General features: G+C 55.7%; 4 protein-coding genes across 4 annotated transcripts; 2 read left to right on the top strand and 2 right to left on the bottom strand.

The window, feature by feature from the left end:
- Positions 1-354: 354 nt before the first annotated feature.
- On the top strand, positions 355-4139 carry VOLCADRAFT_120496 (uncharacterized protein; the record flags this gene model as incomplete). The annotated part of the gene is made up of 6 exons (XM_002947682.1): positions 355-738; positions 1143-1262; positions 1432-1925; positions 2443-2644; positions 2810-3073; positions 3900-4139. 6 exons carry the CDS (start codon positions 355-357, stop codon positions 4137-4139), a joined length of 1704 nt encoding a protein of 567 aa, XP_002947728.1.
- Positions 4140-9009: 4870 nt separating this feature from the next.
- VOLCADRAFT_87886 (uncharacterized protein) lies at positions 9010-13839 on the bottom strand (the record flags this gene model as incomplete). The annotated part of the gene is made up of 11 exons (XM_002947547.1): positions 9010-9054; positions 10104-10160; positions 10595-10722; positions 11168-11330; positions 11522-11657; positions 12001-12070; positions 12159-12230; positions 12560-12645; positions 12885-12982; positions 13147-13270; positions 13793-13839. The coding sequence occupies 11 exons, from the start codon at positions 13837-13839 to the stop codon at positions 9010-9012; spliced, it is 1026 nt and encodes a 341-aa protein (XP_002947593.1).
- Positions 13840-17601: 3762 nt separating this feature from the next.
- On the top strand, positions 17602-17889 carry VOLCADRAFT_34228 (uncharacterized protein; the record flags this gene model as incomplete). The annotated part of the gene is made up of 1 exon (XM_002947681.1): positions 17602-17889. A coding segment is annotated over one exon (288 nt), but the record flags the coding sequence as incomplete, so codon positions are not given.
- Positions 17890-20641: 2752 nt separating this feature from the next.
- On the bottom strand, positions 20642-21405 carry VOLCADRAFT_57349 (uncharacterized protein; the record flags this gene model as incomplete). The annotated part of the gene is made up of 3 exons (XM_002947546.1): positions 20642-20872; positions 20979-21061; positions 21306-21405. 3 exons carry the CDS (start codon positions 21403-21405, stop codon positions 20642-20644), a joined length of 414 nt encoding a protein of 137 aa, XP_002947592.1.
- Between the last annotated feature and the right edge of the window lie 764 nt (positions 21406-22169).

Genomic DNA, 22169 nt, shown 5'->3' with positions numbered 1-22169 from the left:
ATAGCTTTGTATTAAAGTAGGGGAGCCCACAAGCAACTGCTTGGTCAGGAAGCGGCTTGCTTCGTTGCCTGATAGCAGTTATCACCGTTTCTGTACTACCGGAACTCGCTTTCTTGCTGAGCCAGCAGAAGTCCATCTGCAATGCAGCGCATAGATACTGGCAATAGAGTCGATTAAAAACCGCACCACGTGGCCTCCGTACTGGCTTTCCTGGATAGTGCAACGTAATACTCTGAGGAGCTGACGCTGGTTGTCTGAGACTTTCCACTTATGCTTGCATACCTTGGTGCCACGTTAGTAGTTTGACTTTAACGTGCGCTGTACTCAGGTAGCTCTTTGCCATATTCCGAAAGAATGACCGAGTACATGGCTAATCCGGGCGGATTTGGCGGGTTTAACCAGGCAGCAATCCAGGATACATTCCATTTTGACACAAATCAATTTCTCACACCTGTCGATGGGGATAATGCTCTGCTCGACTACGACGACCTATTTTCCATGCTCCAACAACCAGACGCCCAAGGGAGCGGGGGATCCAGCGGTAGCGCATTTCCGTCGGCAGGCTCGGATGGGTGGGCTGGGCCACCTATACCTGTACAACCGGTTGCAGCAACACCTGGCCAATACCCGAAGCCACAGCAACTAAAGCAGCCACAGCCCCAGATCTCCAAGCAAGTGAAGCCCTCCCGAGATGCCACATCTAAGCGGTCACGCGACGCTGTCAGCGGAAAGAGCAAGGTAGTAGCCCCCTCCCTCTTTCCCTCCCTCCCGCCTCTCTCACACAATGAAGCGTTGCCCAATCAATGGCTCCCCCTTCTGCCATTCTTCCATGACTCATACCTTCGGCCATGTACACAGCCACGTGGCCACCAACATGTACCCTCAGGCCTATGAAGGCACTCTCCTCGCGTCCTCTTTTGCACCCACTCAACACACCTAACGAATCCCTTGTCCGGGATGCCCCCCCCTGACTCGCATCGCCCCTGCATCCCCCCCTGCGCCGTGTGCACTTTGCTTCCGAATGGCGTTTTCCCCCCGCCCCCTCCCCGTTTTCCCCCCTTTCACAGCATTTTGTATATTTATCTATCTAAGGTCATATTGGCATGTAATATAACTTCCCCTGCTCCCTACGCCACCCACAGCAGCACCAGATGAAGGACCTGGAGGCCATAGCAGCCAAGAAGAGTCAGGACTTGAAGCGACTGATGCTCGAAAACCAGGAGCTCAAGTTTCGGAGCCAAATACTGGAGAAAGTCATACAAGTACGGCGTACCATCTTGGGAACCTCCTTGCACCTCCCCGTCTTCCTTCACACCTCTCGTAAGCCGATCGATGCCTCGCTGATTAGTTCCCCCACCCCTTCTCTCTCTCTCTCTCTCTCTCTCTCTCTCTCTCTCTCTTCCCTTTGCCCCGCTCCCTGCGGTCCTCTAGATGCGGGACTACCAGTTGAAGGTGATGCGGGGACTCCCCGAAGATCTACCCCAATACTGGGGAGCTGGAAAACCAGCAGCGACAACAACAACCACAACAACAACAACCACAACACAGGCACCAGCAGGAAAGCCACCACCAGTATCAGCGGCAACACAAGCACCAGCAGCAGCAGCACCGGGGACACCGCCGCAGGAGGCACCCGCTCCAGGGGGGGTTGGAGTGGGAGTAGGGATAGGTGGCACTCGCGGAGGTGCCGGTGGCTGCAGCGGCGGCGGCGGCGGCGCCTCATGGTCCGGTGGTGCTACTACTGCAGAGACGGCTGCTCCTGCTCCTGCTGCTGCTGCGGTGGCGGCGGCGGGTGTTAGCGATAGCAATGAACATGGTAATGGTGGCAATGGTGGTTACACCGCGGTTGAGGCGCTCCGGATGTCCAGCTGCAGCTGCCTGCTGAGGGCGTCTGGAGGGCATTTGTCAGCGGCGGACCGGGAGAGGTGAGGGGTGCGGGGTGCGGGGTGAGGGGGGAGGGTGAGGGGGGAGGGTGAGGGTGAGGGGGGAGGGTGAGGGGGCAGGGTGAGGGGGCAGGGTGAGGGGGGAGGGTGAGGGGGGAGGGTGAGGGGGGAGGGTGAGGGGGGAGGGGGAGGGGGCAGGGGTAGGGGGCAGGGTGAGGGGGTAGGGGGCGGGGTGAGGGTGAGGGGGCAGGGGGAGGGGGGAGGGGGAGGGGGGAGGGGGAGGGGGAGGGTTCGGCACCTGAAACACACTGGAACCGTCTTGCAGTCCTGGGGGGCCCCCCAGCGCTTGGGGAGGTTTGGGGAGTTCGGGCTGCGTAACTGCGAGCAACTGCGGCGTGTGTGTATGTGTGCGTATGTATGTGTATGTGTGTTTTATGTGTGTATGTGTGCGTATGTATGTGTATGTGTGTTTTTATGTGTGTATGTGTGTGTGTGTACTGGCGCCATCACCTTGTGTCTCATGACGCCTCCTTGTGCCGCTGTGTCGCCCTGGCCGTAGGTTTCGTTCCCTGCAGAAGGGGCAGCTGATGGCGGGTTGGAAGCACTACCTGTCCGAGGTGGCCGTACCGCTGCTGGCCTTGGAGTCAAACGGCCAGGACGAGCGGGCTGCCGCAAGTGTACTACAGCTGGCTGGTGAGGCTACCCACATGCTGAAGCATGCCAGCCTTTTGGCCCCCGACACCTTGATGGTCGTGACACAGGTACGGGGGGGGGAGATGTGGGGGGAGCTAGGGGAGGGAAGTTGGTTGTTAACCATGGAGGAAGAGGAGGAGGGGGGGAACCTTTCTTAACAACCCCTCCTCTCTGTCGCTCTGCTGCTCACCTCTTTTCGCTCTGCTCACCTGTACGACCTCCTCACCCACCAGACGCACCTGGAAACGGAGGTCCTGACGGCCCCCGATCCCAGCCACTGGCATGCTGTCGTACGCACCCTAGAGCTTTCCCCCGACCAGATCCGGGAGCTGCGTGCTGTGTTTCGCCTCGTGTCCGACATCATGTCTGCCGTACTGGCTGAGCGCAAGGCCATCAACATGCGGCTGGCGGAGGGGGTGCACCTGCACGACTCCGTGGCGGACATCCGGGTGGCCATGAAGCACCTGACGGTGTCACCCGAGTGCGAGGTGCTGCAGGTAGGGGGGAGTTGCCAAGAAGTCGTTAATTCTGGTATCAAACAGACATCCGAAGAAAGTTATAAAGGAGTCAGTATAACTAACTCTATTAAACCTGAGTCTATACCGAGTAACTTCCGAGTATTTTCTATTTTCTTCAAGGGGTTTTTTGGGGTTTAGGGTTTTCGCGAAAGGACGTGACATACAGATCTGAACTTTGAGTGCGTGTGCCAATGTGCCCCACCTCGCGGGCACGTGGGGGCTGATGGTGGAAGTGGGTGGGGGTGACTGTATGGGTGGTGCGAACCCCAACCTAACCCAACCCAACCGTTCTGCTTAAGCACCTCTTCTGAGCTTCTCATGCGTAATGAGCTCTGTATGTATGTTGTTACAGGGTGGTATAGCTTCACCAGCGGCCCCTTTCCCGAGGCAGTTCCCTGCTCTCCCCTGATAGAGGGGCACCCTAACCCAATCACCCCATCCGACTTCAGCAACTCACGACCAGCATCCTACCAAATCTAACGGATCAACGGCGCCTCAACTTAGGAGTTGGAAAATCCTTCCGATGGTGGAAGGTAGAAGTGCCCCTAGTGTTGATGGACGGTGTTGACCTGGGGTAAAGTTGGCCTGCGAGCTGATCAGGAATGGAGTTGAGCCGCCGTTGATCCGGCCGACTCCGTTGGATGCTGGTGGTGGGTGCTGAACCTGAGCGATCCACTGAGAAGTTGGCTAGGGTTACTAGATGAGGGTGCCCCGAAATACGGGGAAGGCAAGGTCACGGGGTGAAGATATGGCCCCCCTGCCCCACACATCATATTTGTATGTATCTGCTTATACATTGTTGCAGGCTCTTCAGCGCAGCATGCGACGTGAGAAGGCCGCCCACTTGCTGCTGCGGGGCTTTCTGTTCGGTCGCACATTGTCGGTGTTGCAGTTCGTCAAGGCAGCAGTGTACTCCTACCCGTGGATGCCGGACGCCGCAGCGATTGTGGCCACAGTAGTGGAACAGGCGGAGGCGGCTGAGGCGGCGGAAGGAGGGGAGGGAGACGGGGAGGAGGGTGAGGGCACGCAGGATGGCGGTGTTTAACAGGGGAAAAAGGGGGAAGGGCCTGGAAAGGGACGGGAGACGAGGGACAACTTACATCTCTCGCGCGCGGTGCGCATCAATTGTTTGTGGTAACAAAAAAACGCAGCATCACCAACTGCTGAAAAAGGAGGAAGTGAGCAGCAAAACGTCCCTTGGGGGCTGGAGGCTGTATACGCGGAGGCAGTGGGGGGGGCTGGCAACGGCTCCTGGAGTCTGCATGCGATGCATGACAAGGATTGCTGAATGCGGTAAAGCCGGTAGTACTACACACACACGCGAGCATAAAGCATCACGTCGCACATCAATGGAGCATCAGGGCAGCGGCGTATATATGTATGTATGTATGTATGTATGTATGTATGTTGGGGCCACTGGGGTTTGAGGGTTTCTTGAATGGAAAAAGGGGCTTGCTGATGAAACACGCTGGAGTGTTGTGTGACATCCATTGACCGCTCGAGTGATATTGGCTTCTAAAGCGGAAGAGCTCGCCTTTTCGTATGATTTCCTGAGGGTTGGGATGGAATCTGTCGTTGTTTGTGGCTCTGTTTTTTCGTGAGCCTTGCAAGTGCTTGTCATACACATCAAAAATTGACTTCGACGCATGGGCACCTGTCTCTTCGGCAGAGGTTTTGACCTGGAATAGGCCTTCCACCTCCTCCATTTACGGTCTCAATTCTAGTACGTTAGTTCCGAGTCCACCGCGCGTTGGGGCTGAGGCAATTTTGTACATGTCGATGGAATGAAGTGTGCTTATGAAATAAGCTCGTAGCACAGGTCGCAGGGCAGCGGTGAAAGGTGCGATTTTTGGGTGGGCTGGGGCTGAGGCTTGTGTTAAGACCAGCAACGCGCCGGACCCCTTCTGGGTCCTATAATTGCTGTTGTTACCATCCTCTGGTGTATGAGTGTCGGTCATTTCCAACAGCTTGTGCTGGGATACCTGGCTTTTGTACTTGGGCTTTGGTTTGCTGCAGCTACTGCGGCTGCGGCTGCATCGGCCGTGGCCGCCAGGGTGGCTGCGGCTGTTGTGGCTCTTGATTAATGTTCAGGCCAAAACGTCCAACACTTCTAGCTATACTAGCTACAGACCTTCCAACCGACGCTATACTTTCTGTGCTCCTGTTTACCTTTACTTTAATCTCGTGGACCTGCTGAAGCTGACCAGAGAGAACGTGCTGTGAGAGAGTGACGAATGGGAGTGGGGACCAGCTGCCAAGGGCATAGCAGCTACAAAAGCCGAAGCTCTACTTACTAAGTGAATGCAGAATGCCTGATGCGAATGCTCGCCACTCATCACGGTTTTACGACAGTCGCACAGAACCAGACGCTCCAATCGCTTCACTCCGTCGCACCTAAACCAGTTAATATCCGCTAGTGCGATATTTAGCAAGAGATGTGATATTTAGCAAAAAAATGGTTTGCAAAAACAAGACTTAGCTACGTCTCCCTAAACATAACAGCTCAGCTCCCGCAACAGCACATTATCTTTCCCCCCTAACATCCGCATCTTCGCTTCCTTCCAACTACCCGTGAAAGTGAGTGCGTGCTATCCACCCCAACCCCACACCACTGTAAAGTGGGCCACCCGCAAACGTCTTCAAGACTGAGTGATCTGCCCACGGCGGATGATGATCCTCCGCCTAACCACCTAACCATCCTAACCTCCACACTCTCTCGACTTGCTTGATGGTGTAATGCACTGGGGCAATACTCTACCCGAAAGCCACACATGCATACATGCATACATGCACACAGCGGTTGTGGGTGCGGAACCTGAGCGATCCACTGAGAAGTCCGCTAGGGTGACTAGATGAGGGTGCCCCGAAGTACCGGGGAAGGCAGGGTCTGCCGGGTAGCGGCCCCAGGGTGAAGATATGACCCCCTGTCCCACACACCTTACTGCTTATGCCCTGGAACGGCCTTCACTGCGCTAGCTTTGTGACTGTGAACATGGTGCTCAGGCAAGGCCAAAATGTGAACCAATACTCCTACCTCTGGGCCATCACCAATTGCAAGAATCATCGCGAAACATCAGGACGGCTGTCACCAGAATTTCTGTCACCACGTTTTTGATGTTTTTTTGTTACAAGCTTCAAGCTTGTACGGTCCAGACGAGCCAAAAGGCTCATGAACTGCCGAACTGGAAACAAGAACTTAAAAAGAAAAATGCCCATACCCAACAATAACAGATTGATTAATCTTCAACGTACTGCAACCTGCATCTTCTAATGTCGTCCAGGACGTGCGCTAACCCGCGTTGATCCTTGACGCCCATAAGCTCGATCATGCGGTCTCCAGGAGTAACCCCCAGGTCCAAAAGCTTCAAACGGATATTCGCATACGCAGGACAATCTAGCAGCACATGACATTCATCCTCAACAGCTTGCCGGTTCCCACAGACCCGACACCACCGGGCAGACCGTTCCCTACCGTGCGGTCGATTAACCGCCAAAGGCCAAACACACATCCTGAATCGCATCCGCGTGACGTGCTGTTTTGGCGAGATATAGCCGCTGCCATGCTTGGGCAAACCCATCCAATGCTTATAGCGACACATCTTTACCCCTGGTTGCCTATTATCTGAAACAAACAAAGCTGGATCCACTGTCAACCGCTCACTTTCCCAGTCATCATCAAATCGGCTCCGAAGTTCACAGATCAACTGGCCTACATCTAGTGAACGTGTCGCCAGAGCATCAACTTTGACCTCAATGTCGCCTGAGTCGTCCACACCCGTCCGCACGTTATGACCCATCAACTCAAGGATCTTCAGGACTTTCGCTCCCCATCCATCATACGTCATGCCAGATGATAATGCCAACCGCAGTTCCTCCCGAAAGCAATGGTGGTACACAGAACCTTTTGCCTCAACCAACCTGTTCCAAAAACGAAACATCAGGTTTGCCCAATGCACTTGCAAAGGGTATTGACCCAACTCTCTGAATAGTAGCCGATTTGTTGGCAAGCCAGCACCACTCAACTGCTTCAGGAAGTTCTTCTGCAGTTCCACCATCCTGTCCTGCAGTGTAATCTCAAAGTAACACGATCGTGGTTCCTGGCTGCTAGGGTAACCGCGCTCCAGGATGTCCAGAACCCTTAACGGGCCCCAAACCTGTACCCCGTACGACAGAATAGACAAAACCTGGGCATCAAACGCTTTCACCGCAACAGCTGGGACAAAAAACCCTTGTCGCTTAAGCTTACTAACCAGCGAGAAGAGCGCCTTCTTGCCTGATGCAAACAACTCATCTGTGCACGATTCGAAAGTTGTACCCGATCCATAATGCAGGCCCAAATATCGTGCGCGCTCCTTCCAAGGTAAACTCTTGAGCGCGTGTCCCGTAGCCTCCCTCACACTCATGGTAACAAGCCCGTACGAACCCAAAACGTGCATAGCCTTACGTGCCTCCGGGTCATGATGAAAATACAACACCTCGCACTTTCCCACATTTACTCTCATGCCAAAAGCTTCGCATGTCACCAATCTTTACTGGCACTACAATAGAGCCCAACTAACTAACGAACGAACTGCAACTAACTGCGAGCCCAGTCTCGCCACCATGCGGACTACACCACGCACAGTCCATCACTTGACCCGGAAAAAGTACCTACTACTAACCAATGCCGTCACCAATCCGAATAGCGCTGTTACTTACCTTTTCACCGAATACAAAATGTAATCATAATGAAAGCTGACCGCTAAGCTACGCTAACAACACAACTGCATGACGGGCATTGCGCACCGGCCGTGCTGATGGTGCCGCCCGTGGCCATCCATCGCCATCCATCGCCACCTCAGTCTCCGCACTTTCGCTATCCATAACATCTATACCTCTCCAGCCACCTCACTGACTTTTCTCTTTCTTTCTCTTTCTTTCATGCCCTACCCTTAAGCATGCCCCACCCTTATCATGACCTAGGACTTTCAGTACCTGCATACCTTTCCTAGGCTACATGGTCGCAAGGGAAATCTGCCCACACTGTATCTCAGGTCCTAAGCCTACCTACCCACCTCTCCTGACTGGCTCAATTTAACACTGCTTTTGCTTACAACTGCATGACTGCCGAACTTCTTTTTGTTCGACTTCTGGTTGCCTACTTCAGGCTGGGTTTGTGATAAAAATAGTATGGTATTCCTGGTATTAGCCATTTATCATCCTGTGCTACAGGACCTTATGCTCCATTATTGCCGGCCGGCGCAGCGCTGAGAGCGCAACACAACATCCCATACTCCCATATTCCAGCCCTTCCCTCCACATACTTTAATCTCGGCCTCTACCTCCATCGCTTTTCACCACCAGCAGTCGACAGGCAGCCAGCCAGATGCCAGGCAGTCGACAGGCAGATGAATAGGCACGACGGCCGACCCATGGGTCAGTTGTTCAGAAGCGGAAGGGTGCTCTTACGGGATTCCCCCATTGAGTCCAACCGAATGCCACTCGCCTGGCGGCTGAACGGAGTCGCGGACAGACTCCCTGTGGAGGTGTCCTGAGCAACGGCGGCGCTGCTGCCACTGCAACCACCTCCGCCTCTGACTGCCGCCATCCTTGCAAGGTTAGCATCAGAATCTAGCACCATCATGCCAGGCACTGATACGGGTTTGGAGTGGGTTACGGCGGGGGGCACTGCAGACGCAGATCCCGGCCGGCTCAGGTTCGAGTCTGTGCTTGCGGGTGCTCGCAATCCCGGATTAGGAGGTGACGGTGCGCCGTCCGTGGCGCCCTGAGCCGCCTGGGCACCACCACCACCACCACCACTACCATCACCAGCGCCACTGCTGCTGCCACTGCTTTTGCTGCTGCCGGCACTGCCGCTTGTGGTACCCCTCATGCTGGTATTCGCAGTGTTGGTGTTCGCAGTGTTTGTGGCGACTCTACTGGTGACTCTGCTGTTGATGTTGGTCTCCCCGGGGGCCCACCTGCACCACGGGGGATGAGCCGCATTGGGCGAGGTCCTTCGAACCTCGGAAAGTACAATACTTCGCCCAATGCAATGCAATGAAATGAAATGCCTGCTGTACACTGATGCGGATGGAACCAGCAGTTTGCTCATCAGGCCGTCACATTTTGCTACATTTACATTTGCACAGAATTATCATTGAGAAAGACTGCAGAGGACATATAACTGCACCTCATGCGTGCAGTAGTACCCGGCGCCGACTGCTGCTGCTGCTGCGAACTCCTCGCTGAAAAGGGGCGAGGACTGTCCGAGGGCGCCCCCGGTCCGGCATACAGAGGAGTTGGGGGAAGAGCATCCGGTGGTCTGGGGTGGCTGCTACTGCCGCCGCCGCCGCCGCCGCCGTCGATTTCGCTTGTGGACCCGCCAGGAATACCGCCGTATTCACCACCATGGCTGCAGCCATAGCAAGCCGCCGTCGTGACATGGCCCGTGCCCGAGGTGGCAGGGTGGCTGAATCCGTCTGCGCTGGCGACGGCACAGGTGCTGCCTCCGAAACCACCGCCCCCAGCGGAGAAAAACTCCGCCAAGGACGCCTTCCCTGGGGCCGCCTTGCCGCTGGCGGGCTTCTGCATCAACACCTCCACTTGTTGCTGCTGCTGCTGTTTTCCCTTCCTGGCCTTCTCCTCCTCCTCCTCCTACGCACAGGTCGCATACGGCACAAAAGATATTTTTGTATGTGCAGACCTCAAGGGTGCATACCGCAAAGCCCCTTCACAATCATTTCCGGGGACAGACACACGCATACACATACACATACACATACGCCCCCCCACACACGTCATCCTTACGGGGGGCATTTGAGGAGAACAAAACGCGGCTACACTTCATCTCCCGCCTAAGCTTCACGGGTCGGAGGGGAAGACTCCCCGGAAGGCAGCGGAGGAAGACTGCCTCCAGGCGTTACAGCCTCCAAGGCGGCCTAGTGCATATGTCCGCCAGAGGTGAATTATGCAGCAGCACACTACTGCCAACGACCAATTGAGCGATGACCACTCAGTGCCGACTTACGATGTCAAGCTCGTCAAAGTACGGTGGCCGCAATTGATGCACAGCAACCAGTATGCCCTGAACCGTCGGAGCGAGGAGGGGCCAGAGGGCGGCAGGGAGGGGGGGAGGGAGGGCGGCAGGAGGGGGGAAGGGCCCAGTGGGGGGGAGGCAGGGAGGGAGGGGGGAAAGGAGCTTTCATGCCAGGAGAGGCGGTACGGCTCGAGGTGCTCGAGAAACCGGACCTGCTTGGAATAGCCGAAACCGATTGCATCTGTCTCTGTGGCTGAAGTCAGTCCTCATGGCGATGGTTATAATGTTACGTGTTTAACTCACTCACAGATGAAAGAGGAGGGTTCACATGCCTTGGCATGGCCCCCAAGAGGACCTACGGCCCCACAACCGATGTGGCGAGAACTACTTGGCATCCAGGCTGCAGAGCCGGCCTGGGGGTTTTTGACCCTGACGTCCATGTATATGCAAGGGCCTAGCCTCATTCACAACTTGCATTCCACCCTGTCCTCCGCGCCCGATCCCAGTGACCATCCCCAAGACTTGAGGAAGTCAAATGTGAACTTGAAACCCCCGCATTCCACCTGATTAAAATCGAAGGCATATCGGGCCAGAGGCAGGTCGTTGGGGTCTTTTGCCGGCAACGCGGGGAAAGGAGGGAAGGGGGCGAAGGGGGCGGCATTGGTGTTGGAAATAGGGAGGCAGTTCGCGGTGCTGCTAAGAGGAAAGGAAAGGAGGAAGAACGGAAAGAAGGCAGTTTCATTGGGTCTCTGCTGTTTCATTAGGTCGTTAATAGTTCGCCTCAATTGTTCGCCCGGCCTTGAGTGAGTAATTCTCCAAAATGAGTAATTCTCCGAAAGGAGTTCAGACGACACCCCTCAATGCATGGACGGGCGGGCGGACTGGGGGCTGCATCCAAAGCCGGATGAGAGGATGCCACGCATCCGAGCCGTAAGTCCCGGATCAGAGCAAGTGGGGTGACGGCTAAAGAAAGGAGGCGGATGGAACAAAATTGGTACAGGGGCGCGGCCGTGTGGGAGATAGAACGAACGCAGCCTCTTGACATCACGACTCACCAAAGCCAAAAGGGTCTTCCATCTCCGATGCCACCTCGTTCAGTGACCAATACGTTAGTACGACAACGAACGACAGTACGACGCCCATCCACAGCTCCTCAACGAAGTTGGTCACCACAAAAGGCAGCAGCAACATCATAATTGCTAGGAAAGCCATGACCACCTGAAGAAAAATTTGAAAGGAGAAAAGTAAAACGGTTCCAAAAACGTTCAAAGCGCATGAAGGCCGTCAAAGAGTTCGAGAGAGAGCATTTGGGAGAACAGAACAGGACAGAACCTTCCGCTGTCTCTTCGCTTCGCAGCCCACCCAGGCCTGAAGTGTATAGTGATCTGCGACCACACGCGCCCAACTACCTGGGCCCAGGCGAAGGGAAATTGGGTGTTCGCGAGCTTGGCACAGTGCCCAAATGCTGCCATGCCCTCCTCTGCTATGCCCCCCAGCCTCGCCACCAGCGGCGGGTGCGTCTGCAGGCCACCCTCCTTAATGCGCCTGGAAAGAGGAGACGGAGGTTGAGGAGTTGAAGGAGGAGAAAGGAAAAAAGGAAATTCATCAGTGCACGCCACTCGGGGCGTAACGCGTTTAGAGGTCATGGAGAAATGGATAAGTAGCGCTTTCCTGGCGTCGTACACCCCACAGGCGCCACCGGGCCGGGTACGACGAACAAACATCTCATAGTTCGGCACATGCGGCTTGCACTTGGTAGATATGCTTACTTGAAACCATGCGAAACCACCCGCCAGAACCCCCTGCACCCCCTAGCCCCAATCTGTCGCTGAAGAACTACACGGTATGGCCAGCGCACGGCAGGCAGAAACGGTGGTGCGCGCTTTACCTGATGTAAAGCTGGTAAATGAGTGCAAACACCGCGTACGGCCGCGCGCCGTTGACGGCTGCACCGCGACCTGCCGCCGCCGCCAAGGAGCACACGGGCGCCGGTTTGCAATCACCGCGGTTAGGAAAGGGCTGTGCGGATGGGGCCATGGGCCGCACCTTCCAGCGAAAAACACGCACAAGCCAAGACCAGAATGTTGCCCCAACGCTTCCCGAGGACTCCATGTCCGCCTATCCAACGTAACCACACGGAGCACACACACACACACACACATCGTTACGCCTGGCCTACTCCACACGGGGTCCCTCACCGCTCGGAGGCGTCTCCGTCTCGTGCTAAGGAACGCAACCCTTTACAAGCAGACATGTGCGGCTCGCTGTGGCCATGGCTGTGGTCGCGGTGTTGACAAGTCGCAGCGGGCCTCGTTTCCATTTTCCCTGGGAAAAGCGCTTTAAGATTCTTGACGCTCTTCTTTTCCTTTCCCTGCCCCTTTTCCAAGCAGATATTACGTGATAATACAGGATTTGACAGATTTGACAGAGTGACCAAAGATCCGTACCCTTCATTGCCGGAGTGGGCACCAGGTCTGCCAACCGCACGCACTCCTCGTCCCGCAGCCCTCCTATCACCGGGATTTCGGCTTGCCTGCAGATAGGATTTGCAAAAAAAGACACCCCAGGTACCAACCATGCACCATAGCATCCAGACCACCCGGAAAAAAGCCGCAGTTATTAAGGGTAGGAGGCTTTGACGGCAGGCGAGGGTCCAAGGCTTGGCCCAGGCGGTTGTGGGGACCAGGAGTGGATTGGCAGGCGGCCCCAGCACTGGCCATGAGCTCAGACGCAGGCGTAAAACCATAACGCCTAGGAGGAGAATCTACTTACTGCTGCGGGTTGTGGATTTTAAAGAGGTCGTTAAGCGCCAAGACACGAGCCATGAACACCTCCCAGCGGCTCCAGCCGTGAACACCCACGTTCGAATCCTGCAGGGTGCCATTACACGACCAACGTTTCGGGTTCGGATCTTGGCGATTTTTTCCGAGGTTCCCCTCTCGAGACATCTCAGCTACCGGGGCGCTTTTCTGTCCAGCCCAACGTAAAGACGCGCTGCGGCACAGCGCCCTGCTCGCTCTACCTACATACCTACCATGTACGGCGGCTTGCCGGCCATGTCATGTGTGTAGACGGTGGACAGGTCAAAGTCTTGGCGCAGGTGCTTGATCATTAGTGCGTACATCAGGCTGACCAGATGCAACAACTCATTGTGGAATCTAGGTGGGGCGCAGGTAGGAGGGGGAGGAGGAAAGGGAATGAAACAGTTGGGGAACCCCGGACGAGGCGCCCACCGTCAACAAAAGCCAGGATAGAAACAAACCCAATTCTTGGAATGGAAGAAAGCTGTGTAGAAGATGAGGCCATGGCATGGCCCATGGCATCCTGAGTTATTTCGCAGCTTGGAGCCCGGATGATGGTCGTTGGTTAGCACCTACATCACTGCTTGGATGCTTGGATGTGGACAGCACCGGCAGTGATTTGATAGGACCCATTGAAACATCATTCATTTAGTCATAAATATCTTCGATCCGCGGCGTGTAGTAGTAGTAGTAGTAGCGTGAGATGCTTCCGCCATCGGCCACGTCGAGGAGGGGACCCCAGGTAGTGGTACTGTAGAATAGTTCGCTCCAGGAGACAAGGACGATGCCCGAGGAGTACAATACGAGGCCTTATCACAGGGTGATCCATCGCAGCATGCCTTGGGAGGGAGATGGTGTACCAGGAGGCGCCTGACTGACCTGTGAACTGCCCTCCTCTCCTCAGGCGAGGCGGATTCATGGTCCATACTCCCCAAGTCGGCGGCGATGGTCTGCGATTTGAAATTGACTAGCTGACATGATACTTGTTTCCTGAGCGGCGCCGCATTCAGGGCCGGGAATTTGGGGGGTTTGGGCGCACACGTGCAAACTTGCGCCAACGGCTTAGGCTCGCAACGAACCCTAGGGCTGCGCAACCCTAGGTAGGGTTCTGCCTACCTTCCCTAAGTCCACTTCCCCTCACGGCCGCCCTTGGCGCACCTCAATCGTAAAGTAAGATAGCCTTCCAGATAAAGTTTGCAACATCGTTCGAGCTTCCCAAAACCGGTTGTAACTGAGACTGCTCCTGCAAGGGCATCCATCCCTCCCTCCCTTGGATTGTTCAGCTCAGTGCACAAGGTGAACTCGGTTAACATGGTGCGAACACCAGATTATATGTATTACCATTAAGTGTAAGAATTATTAAAAGGAAAGACCATATACCATAAGGAACGGAAAAGCGTTACACATGCATGTTGCACGTGTCTTTGGTCTTGCCTGAACACCAGCGCAAAGCCCACGACGAAGCCAAAAATCTGGAATATTGTAGGATTTTTAAGTGCCATAGTCACGTACTTCGGCGCAAACTCGAAAAGCAAAGCCGTCTCAAGCGCCGCGAGCGTTGCAAACAACAGTGCACGTGGGAAAGCGCTGCCATACAGACGGCTGAGGAGAGGCAAGCCCCAATAGCGATGCTCGTAATGAATCATCAGGCCAATTCCGACGCAAAGCACGGCCCGGTAATACACTCAAAACATTAGGCATGGGCCATAACAACAAGCTACCCTAACCGCATGCTGAATCACCTGAAAGAAAGAGAGCTATCAGAAAATGCGTAATTTATAACGACCCTACCCCATCGGCCAACGTACATCTTGAACAGTTGTTACGACAGCTGTTGAACCCAACCAAGTGAAAGGACAGTGCATCATGCATCGACGCAATATAAAGGTAGGACATCCTAAACCTAATGGTCAGGGATCTTAGGACGCTGCCTGCTGCCGGCGCTCCAGCAGCGCGATCCAATCCGCTTTCTTCGGCGCGGGCTTGCGGTTCGTCATCGCCCAAACATCTTCTTGGTAGCCAGCCTGTTGCATGTTTTCAGCAGAGCAAAAGGCATAGGCCATTTAGTTAGGTGCAGAACTCCATCCTAAGCTGCTACTAGGAAGCATCATGTGGGGCAGTACATAAATCATGTGGGGTAGTCGAGTAATAAACAAGCACCGATGATCCACGAAAAATCCCAAATCCAGGAAGACCTCACGCTGTTGAAATGACCCCAGTTGGGCACCTTCAGCGGACATTTACGATTAAACCGGACACTGCAATCCACTAGCAGCAATTTAGCAAGGAAGACGGCCACTTCCTGACTCACCTGCGTCAGCACATCTTTAATTTCTTGCACCGTCATCTTGGCGATGTTCCCTCCCTCAACTAGCACGCGCCCGCCACCGGTTCCACCCGTCGGATAGGAGTCTGCACGCGGTATCGCAGGAGCAAGCACGTGGGTTTACAGGTGCGACAGCAAGAACATGTACCGACTGCGCAGGCACCGAGGAGGTTGGACTTAGGCTGCGCGCCTGCAGTAACTAGCACCCTTCCAGAAGGAATTGCGCTGAAGTGCACCACCCAGTGCCAATGCCTCAGCCATCCAGGTCTGCTACAGCGCTAATTAGCGAGAGACGTGAAGGGAACCAAGCCCGATGCAGGAGGGCACACCAAAAAAGTCGACGGACGTTTTTTCGATTAGGAAAGGCCAAAGCCGAGGATACTTACTCTCGTCGTTGCCGATACCGTAAGAGACACCAGCAGCGCCAACGGTCTGTGCCCGCGCGGCCTGCGCCTCCGCGATGTACCCATCCATCTGATTCTGTACAGAAAATCGGATGTTGGTAAGTCATGCGCCTTTTAAAACCGTCCAAAAGAGTTACAACGACACGCAGCAAACCCGCTACGTGCGACAGACCTTACCTGAAGGGACTCCTTGACCTGAGTCTCGGCCTTCGAAGGGCATGCATGCCAGCAGCAACGGGGCAGGAACATGGATTGGCACGGCATGTACACAGAAGGTATCTCGGCGCTTAGGCCGGTGAAACACCTCGGCGCATTGGCATGCGTGACATCTTATGCTACTGCCACAGGCCACAATCGGGCAGCTTTGAATTAACAAACGTGCTAACGTTGCTAAATATACACTGTGGGGTCGTCACATTCTTTCCTTATTTGATGACCATTAGCACCCACTAAACAGGACCGACCCTTCACCTCCAGGTCCTATTCATTCGTCTCTCGTCACGCTGGGCGTCTCCCGAGTTTCAGTGCATCGCCGCCAACAAGATAATAATCTGTCAAGTCTCGTAGGTGCGCACCGTCGTCACTGCAACAGCACCTCACCTGCAGGTCAGCGCGCAGCTGCTGCGCTTCTGCCCGTGCTGCGTCCCGCTCCCGCGCCACGCTATCACGTTCCACCATGAGTAGTTGAAGACTGTCACGCGCCTGCCAAGCATCGCACCACAACCTCATTTTTTCTTCTAATACAAGCATGCTGTGCAACAGAATCACTGGGATGCGATTAGGCGCAAGATAGCACAAGCAAGGGCAAATACGTGCATTCGGCTTCCCAGCAAACGGGTGCATGGAATGTATGGCATGCGCTATCTACATTGACATAATCTGCATGCTGCTAACATACCTCGTCCCGCTGGCCCATTAGCTCCAGCTTGGTCGACGCCTCACGCATGTACTTATTGCGCCATTCGCTGGCCTCCGCCTCCTGTGCTGCGAGCCGGCCCTCCGCGCTGCTGCACCGTGCTGCAAGACCCTCAAGATCCGCAGACAGGCTATCGCCGCGGGCGCGCTCGGCCGTCAAGATCGCCTACAGCCACAGAGAGGCAGCAGGGGGCGCTGCCGTATGTAACTGAGCTGATCATGGAAACACATGAACGAATATAAACTGACCCAAAGCCCTCGGGTCACAGGCTTGTCGCACACTTCATAACAAGAGTTCGCATCAAGAACCTGGTGAAAATGCAATGCTTCATGCGCTCCCCCGACCACCGCTACCCAGGGTGGGTGTGGCCCGGTCTCAATGTACGGCTATGCAGGAAAGACGACAGGAGAAGGGACCCAGCAACCATCTCACCGTCATCTCGGCAACCTTGGTCTGGAGCTCGTTCTGAGCAGCACGCACCCGTGCGTCCGCCAACTCCACAGCGCCGGCCTGCGGTGCGGGGGGTTAAGGACACAGCTTGACTCAGGACCGCGATGAAGTTGTGGCGAGTCATACCAGAAGCTAGCCAAATGAGGTGTGAAAGCCATCCATCTTACTAATACAACACCTAATTCGAGTTCTGCTGTTAAAGGCTCCACGCATGCGCGCAAGGGGTCATGGACGATGACTTTCTACCGTGTGACGCCGCGCGTGATGCACCTGTTTACGTTCGCTGACCAGCAGGACTTCGGACATCTGTGCCTCCAGGGCCGCTACCTGCACAGGTTCACAGATCCAAGTGTCATGCTCCAGCAACAAATGTGGGTTGAATGCCCACGAGAGCATCCGAGTAGCCCAGCCCAAGCGCCCAAATTGGAAACGCTTAGCTGGCCGAGATGACGCACTGCTAGCGCCTTGCATGCTTACCTTCGCTGACCTCTGGTCCAGTGCTGCTCGCAGTCGAGCCGCATCCTGCTGTGCTTCTGCGAGCTGCTGCTGGAAGCTGCCAGCAGCACTTGACTTCTGCTCCAGGGCCGTCTGCAACTGCGTCACATCCTGCTGTGTGGTAGCCAGCTGCTTCTGGAGGCTGGCAGCAGCGCCCGACTTCTGTTCCAGGGCCGTCTGCACTTGTGTGAGCTCGCGCTGTGACTCTGCCAGCTGCTTCTGGAGGCTGGCAGCAGAGCTCGACTTCTGTTCCAGGGCCGTCTGCACCTGTGTCAGCTCGCGCTGCGACTCTGCCAGCTGCTTCTGGAGGCTGGCAGCAGCGCCCGACTTCTGCTCCAGGGCCGTCTGCACCTGTGTCAGCTCGCGCTGCGACTCTGCCAGCTGCTTCTGGAGGCTGGCAGCAGAGCTCGACTTCTGTTCCAGGGCCATCTGCACCTGTGTCAGCTCGCGCTGCGACTCTGCCAGCTGCTTCTGAAGGCTGGCAGCAGAGCCCGACTTCTGTTCCAGAGCCGTCCGCAACTGGGTCAGCTCGCGGTGCGCGTCGGTCAACTGCTGTTGCAGGTTCGCAGCGGTACCAGACTTCTGCTCAAGGGCCCCCCGTAACCTTGTCGCATCCTCCTGCAACTCGCTCAGCTGCTTCGACTTCTGCTCCAGAGCAGCCCGCACTCGTACCATCTCCTGTTGTGCCATGCCGAGCTGCTCTTGTAGCGACTTGGCGGTGCTGGAGGCGTCGCGGTGGAGCCGCTCCGCCTGCAGCGAGAGGAAAGGCAGCAGTGCAAATCGTAAGGTTGCAGGGTACGTGGGAACCTGATCAGCCTGTGTATGACACACAGGCTGGGACCTCTTGTGTCAGGCAATCCTCTTGGCGAGCGCCAACCCTGTGGGGACCCTCTACCGAGGCGGCCATCATATAAAAACCCAGCCGATCCCACCTGGTCTGCCCGTTGCCGCTCTCCCGACAACTGGGTGCGCATATCCGACGCCTCGCGTTGTACCGCCTCCAAGGCGGCCTTCGCGGCGGCAGCTTGCCGATCCAGCACCTGGACAATGGAGATCGACGATAGATGGGAAGCTCAAATCCAGTACAATACCATACCAGGTACTCGTGAAGCCCGGGTGCATTCCATTGCCGGCGCATACCGAAATTGAGGGCGTATCCCGAAACATGCACACGAGGATGACGGCAGAAGTTTGGCCTCCCAGCAGTCTAAGCAGCCAGCGCATCCGCTGACATATATCGAAAGGAAATCACCCAGAGGAAAGCGAGCCCGAGGAAGTTGGCAACGTTGCCCACCTGGGTTGCTATTGCTGGCCAGGTCTCCACCAGAAATGCAGCCAGCTTGTGCCATTTGGTCGGTCCTGTCGCAGCCTTCTCATACGCTGCCACAAAGGCGGTGATCCGCTGCTGCAGGGCCGACAAATCGGCTCCTCCGCGCACCGCCTGCAAGTGCAGTCTCAGGTTCAGGTTCGCAATGGATGTCGAGACTTTGCCTGCAGCCGCATTTTACTACAAGAAGGGTAACCTGCACAGTGTTGTCGTGAACTAACTAAAGACGTACAGAGCCCGGAGCCGCCAAACTTAATCTGATGAACCGCCAAGAAAGGACTCGCCGATGTGAGTAGAGACCTCGGCTTTGCGCACGCAAACCTAGCTTTTTTAAGTAATGCGTGTAGGTTACCTGCGCAACGTCATTTGCGCCCTTGTAAAGCAGCTCGTTGACTGCCGCTGCAGCTTCCGCCAAGCGACGGCCGCGAAGGTCTTTGTAGCGGCTGGCTACCGCCGACATCCAACGCGCTTCATGAGCCTTGCGAATGCCCTCATCACCAACCGCGACCTCCTCAAACGCCGCCCGCGCAGCCGCCAGGCTTCGCTGCATGCCAAGGTAATCGCCAGGACGAGAGGTCGGTTATGCAAAGAAAGGCGGCGGAAAACCGAAGAGTAGCAAGCATTCGGCTTCCGCCCGCATACGTCCCTGTCGCACACATTCCTAACCCAATTTTCGAGGAATGCTAGGGAGCTCTCCTATGGAGCTTGGTCGCACACCAAAAGCATGCGCCTCGTAGCTCTATGAAGCCCTGTAAACGCGCCACGCCGCTGCTTGCTAACCTGGTGCCGCGCCTCTAGCTCCGACTCCTCTGCTGTCACCTCTCCACCCGCCGCGAAAGCCGCGGTGTAGGCCGCCTCAGCAGCATCGCACGCGCGCCGGCACTCGGACTCCGCCACACCCTGAATGCAACCGAGCCAATATATAGGCAGGAAGAAGCACGACACGACCCAAATCCTTCCTTGTTCGTACAAGCAATGCCACGTGGAATAAACGAGAGCATTCAGTTGTCTACAGAATGAATCCACATCGCGTCAACCGCGCGATTAGTGAGTACAGAATGACGCGAAAATGATAAGACAAAAAGCTCGCAGATGGCATAAGCACATGGCGTCAGAGGGGCTGCGCGTACGTACGAACGTCGCATGATGTGTGAATGACTTCAGGTGACAAACGGAAGAAAAGTAAACCCTCGGCTTCCGCACCTGCCAGGCTGTGGCGATGGTGGGGACCGCGCCCTGGTTGATTGCCACAACGTAGGCGTTCACCAGGCCCGCCAGCACCGAACCTGTCATAAGCTGTGTGCCGAAGCGCTTTGGAGTGGCTCGCTGGAAAATCAGTGCCGTCAAATCCTTTACGCCCTGCAAGGACCCCAGGCCATAGACAGAGCAAAGAGCAATTAACTAAAACTATCGGGCAGGATAGCAAAAACGGGTGGTTCAGAATGGTGGTTGCGTTGGCTCAGCAATTCCACGACCCTCACAAGCCGAGCCCAAACACAATGTGTTGTTGGGTTTTGTTGTTCAGGATGGCCGTCCCGCCATGACAATGACATGCTGGGAAGTAAGCACCGTGTGGGTTTCGGCACGCGATGACGACCTCCACAGCTGACCACCTCGTCTGTGCAACCGTTCTTGTGGATGACTGACTCGGGCCTTAAGTCGCCAATCATTGCATGCTTGAGTGCATTTCCCGGTGGACCTGTATATCTTTTCGCTGCCCACGGCGTGGAACCAAACCTGCAGTACACGTCCTGCTGCTACTAGTAGGACGGTGCCCCCATTCACCAGCGGTGTGGAGCCCCGTATAACATCACCATGGCGCCACACTCACCTGCCGGAATTCAGGCCTCAGCTTGTCACGTGGCAGCGAATCCATCTGCGACAGGGCTGCCTCGTCGTGCATAGGCCGCACCAACGTGAAGCAATCCCGCGCCGGAAAGAGCTGCGCGATGGACGCCCGGATGGCGTTCTTGGCCGACACGGCAGGGCCTGTGCCGGGAACCGGCCGCAGCGCCGTCTCCAAATACTCCCGCGGAGTGATCTGGGTTTCGCGCAAAACATGTACCAGAGCGCCTTACGGGCTCAGTCAACGAAGCATGCACTGGGTCCCGCAAGCATTAGCAAAGGACAAGAACAGTATGGCTTACCTTGCGGCCCCCCTCCTCCTCAAGCTGCAAGTAGAAATCGCGCAGCAGCCATAGAAAGGCTGGCGAGTGCTCTCCAAGGCCCTCTTCTCCACCTGATGCACAGGACGCACAGAACACCACAGCCTACTAGCTCCGGGGGGCACAAGCCATCGATTTGCACTACTGCGGTTGGATCAGGCCTGCTCAACAATCCAGCCTTTCACTGCAGAGCCTTCGAGGAGGCAAGCCTTATGCCATGATTTCGATTTCGAGTGTCGCTGGCACCTTACAACAAAAACCTAAACATTCGGCAAACCATCCACATAAGGCGTAATGAACTCATCTCACCGCTGGTGCTGTTAGCTGCAGCCGCGCGCACACGCACGTGCTTCGTCATCTCCGTCACCAAGCTCAGGCGATCCAGAGCGCTCTCGTCAATTCCTCCCATTTGGTTATAGACGAAGAGGCTCGACAGCAGCACGGCCAGACTGAAAATCTGGGTCGAGTACTGAGCGGTCTGCAGGTCATACACGTCGTGGATTCGACCCACGGGCGGTCCATGCAGTCCTTGTCTTCAGATCAATGACGAGGACCGAATGGCCTCAGGGCCGCTTCTATCGTGTGCAGAAATGGAAGGAGTATTGGGCGCGTCAACATTTCACTAGGCATACCTTTCTTGGTAGAAGGCTAATCCATAACTTCATGTCAACGCAAGGGGAACCTAACCCCAGAATGCCACCGGCAAGCATCGCGCGATGATCGGTAGGTGCACGTGGACTTACCACGTGCACGTAGGTACGCCTTACCTGATCGTACGCATCGATACCTTCAGTATCAAGTAGCACAAGGTGATGGGTCGAGTCGTCTGGTCCGTTGACCCGCTGAGGGGAGGACCACATCCATAGGCCCTTGGTGCATGGCCTGTGTGTGGCACCGACCTGTGGCAAGGGAAGCAGGAAGGTACGAACAGACCATATGGGATACGGTATTTGACTGAACGGACAGAGGGGTTGTCCCTTCTTAGCATGCAACCACCGGTTGCTTCAAGCACTTCGGCAACGTGACAAGCCAAGAGAATACCAGGAGCATAAAGGAGGGCAAACAAGGGGCCTTCCCTCCAGCAATCGGTCCCTATCAGGCGAGATATCTGCGTTGGCCAGATGAGCACATACCCATAGGACTGTTTGGCCAAGGGCCCTATGGCGGACTCAG

The sequence above is a fragment of the Volvox carteri genome (genome assembly GCF_000143455.1).
Source record: "Volvox carteri f. nagariensis unplaced genomic scaffold VOLCAscaffold_7, whole genome shotgun sequence".
In the NCBI taxonomy this organism is placed as follows: Eukaryota; Viridiplantae; Chlorophyta; class Chlorophyceae; order Chlamydomonadales; family Volvocaceae; genus Volvox; species Volvox carteri.
Note: the sequence above shows the minus strand (reverse complement) of the source record. Positions and strands in the feature narration are given on the sequence as shown.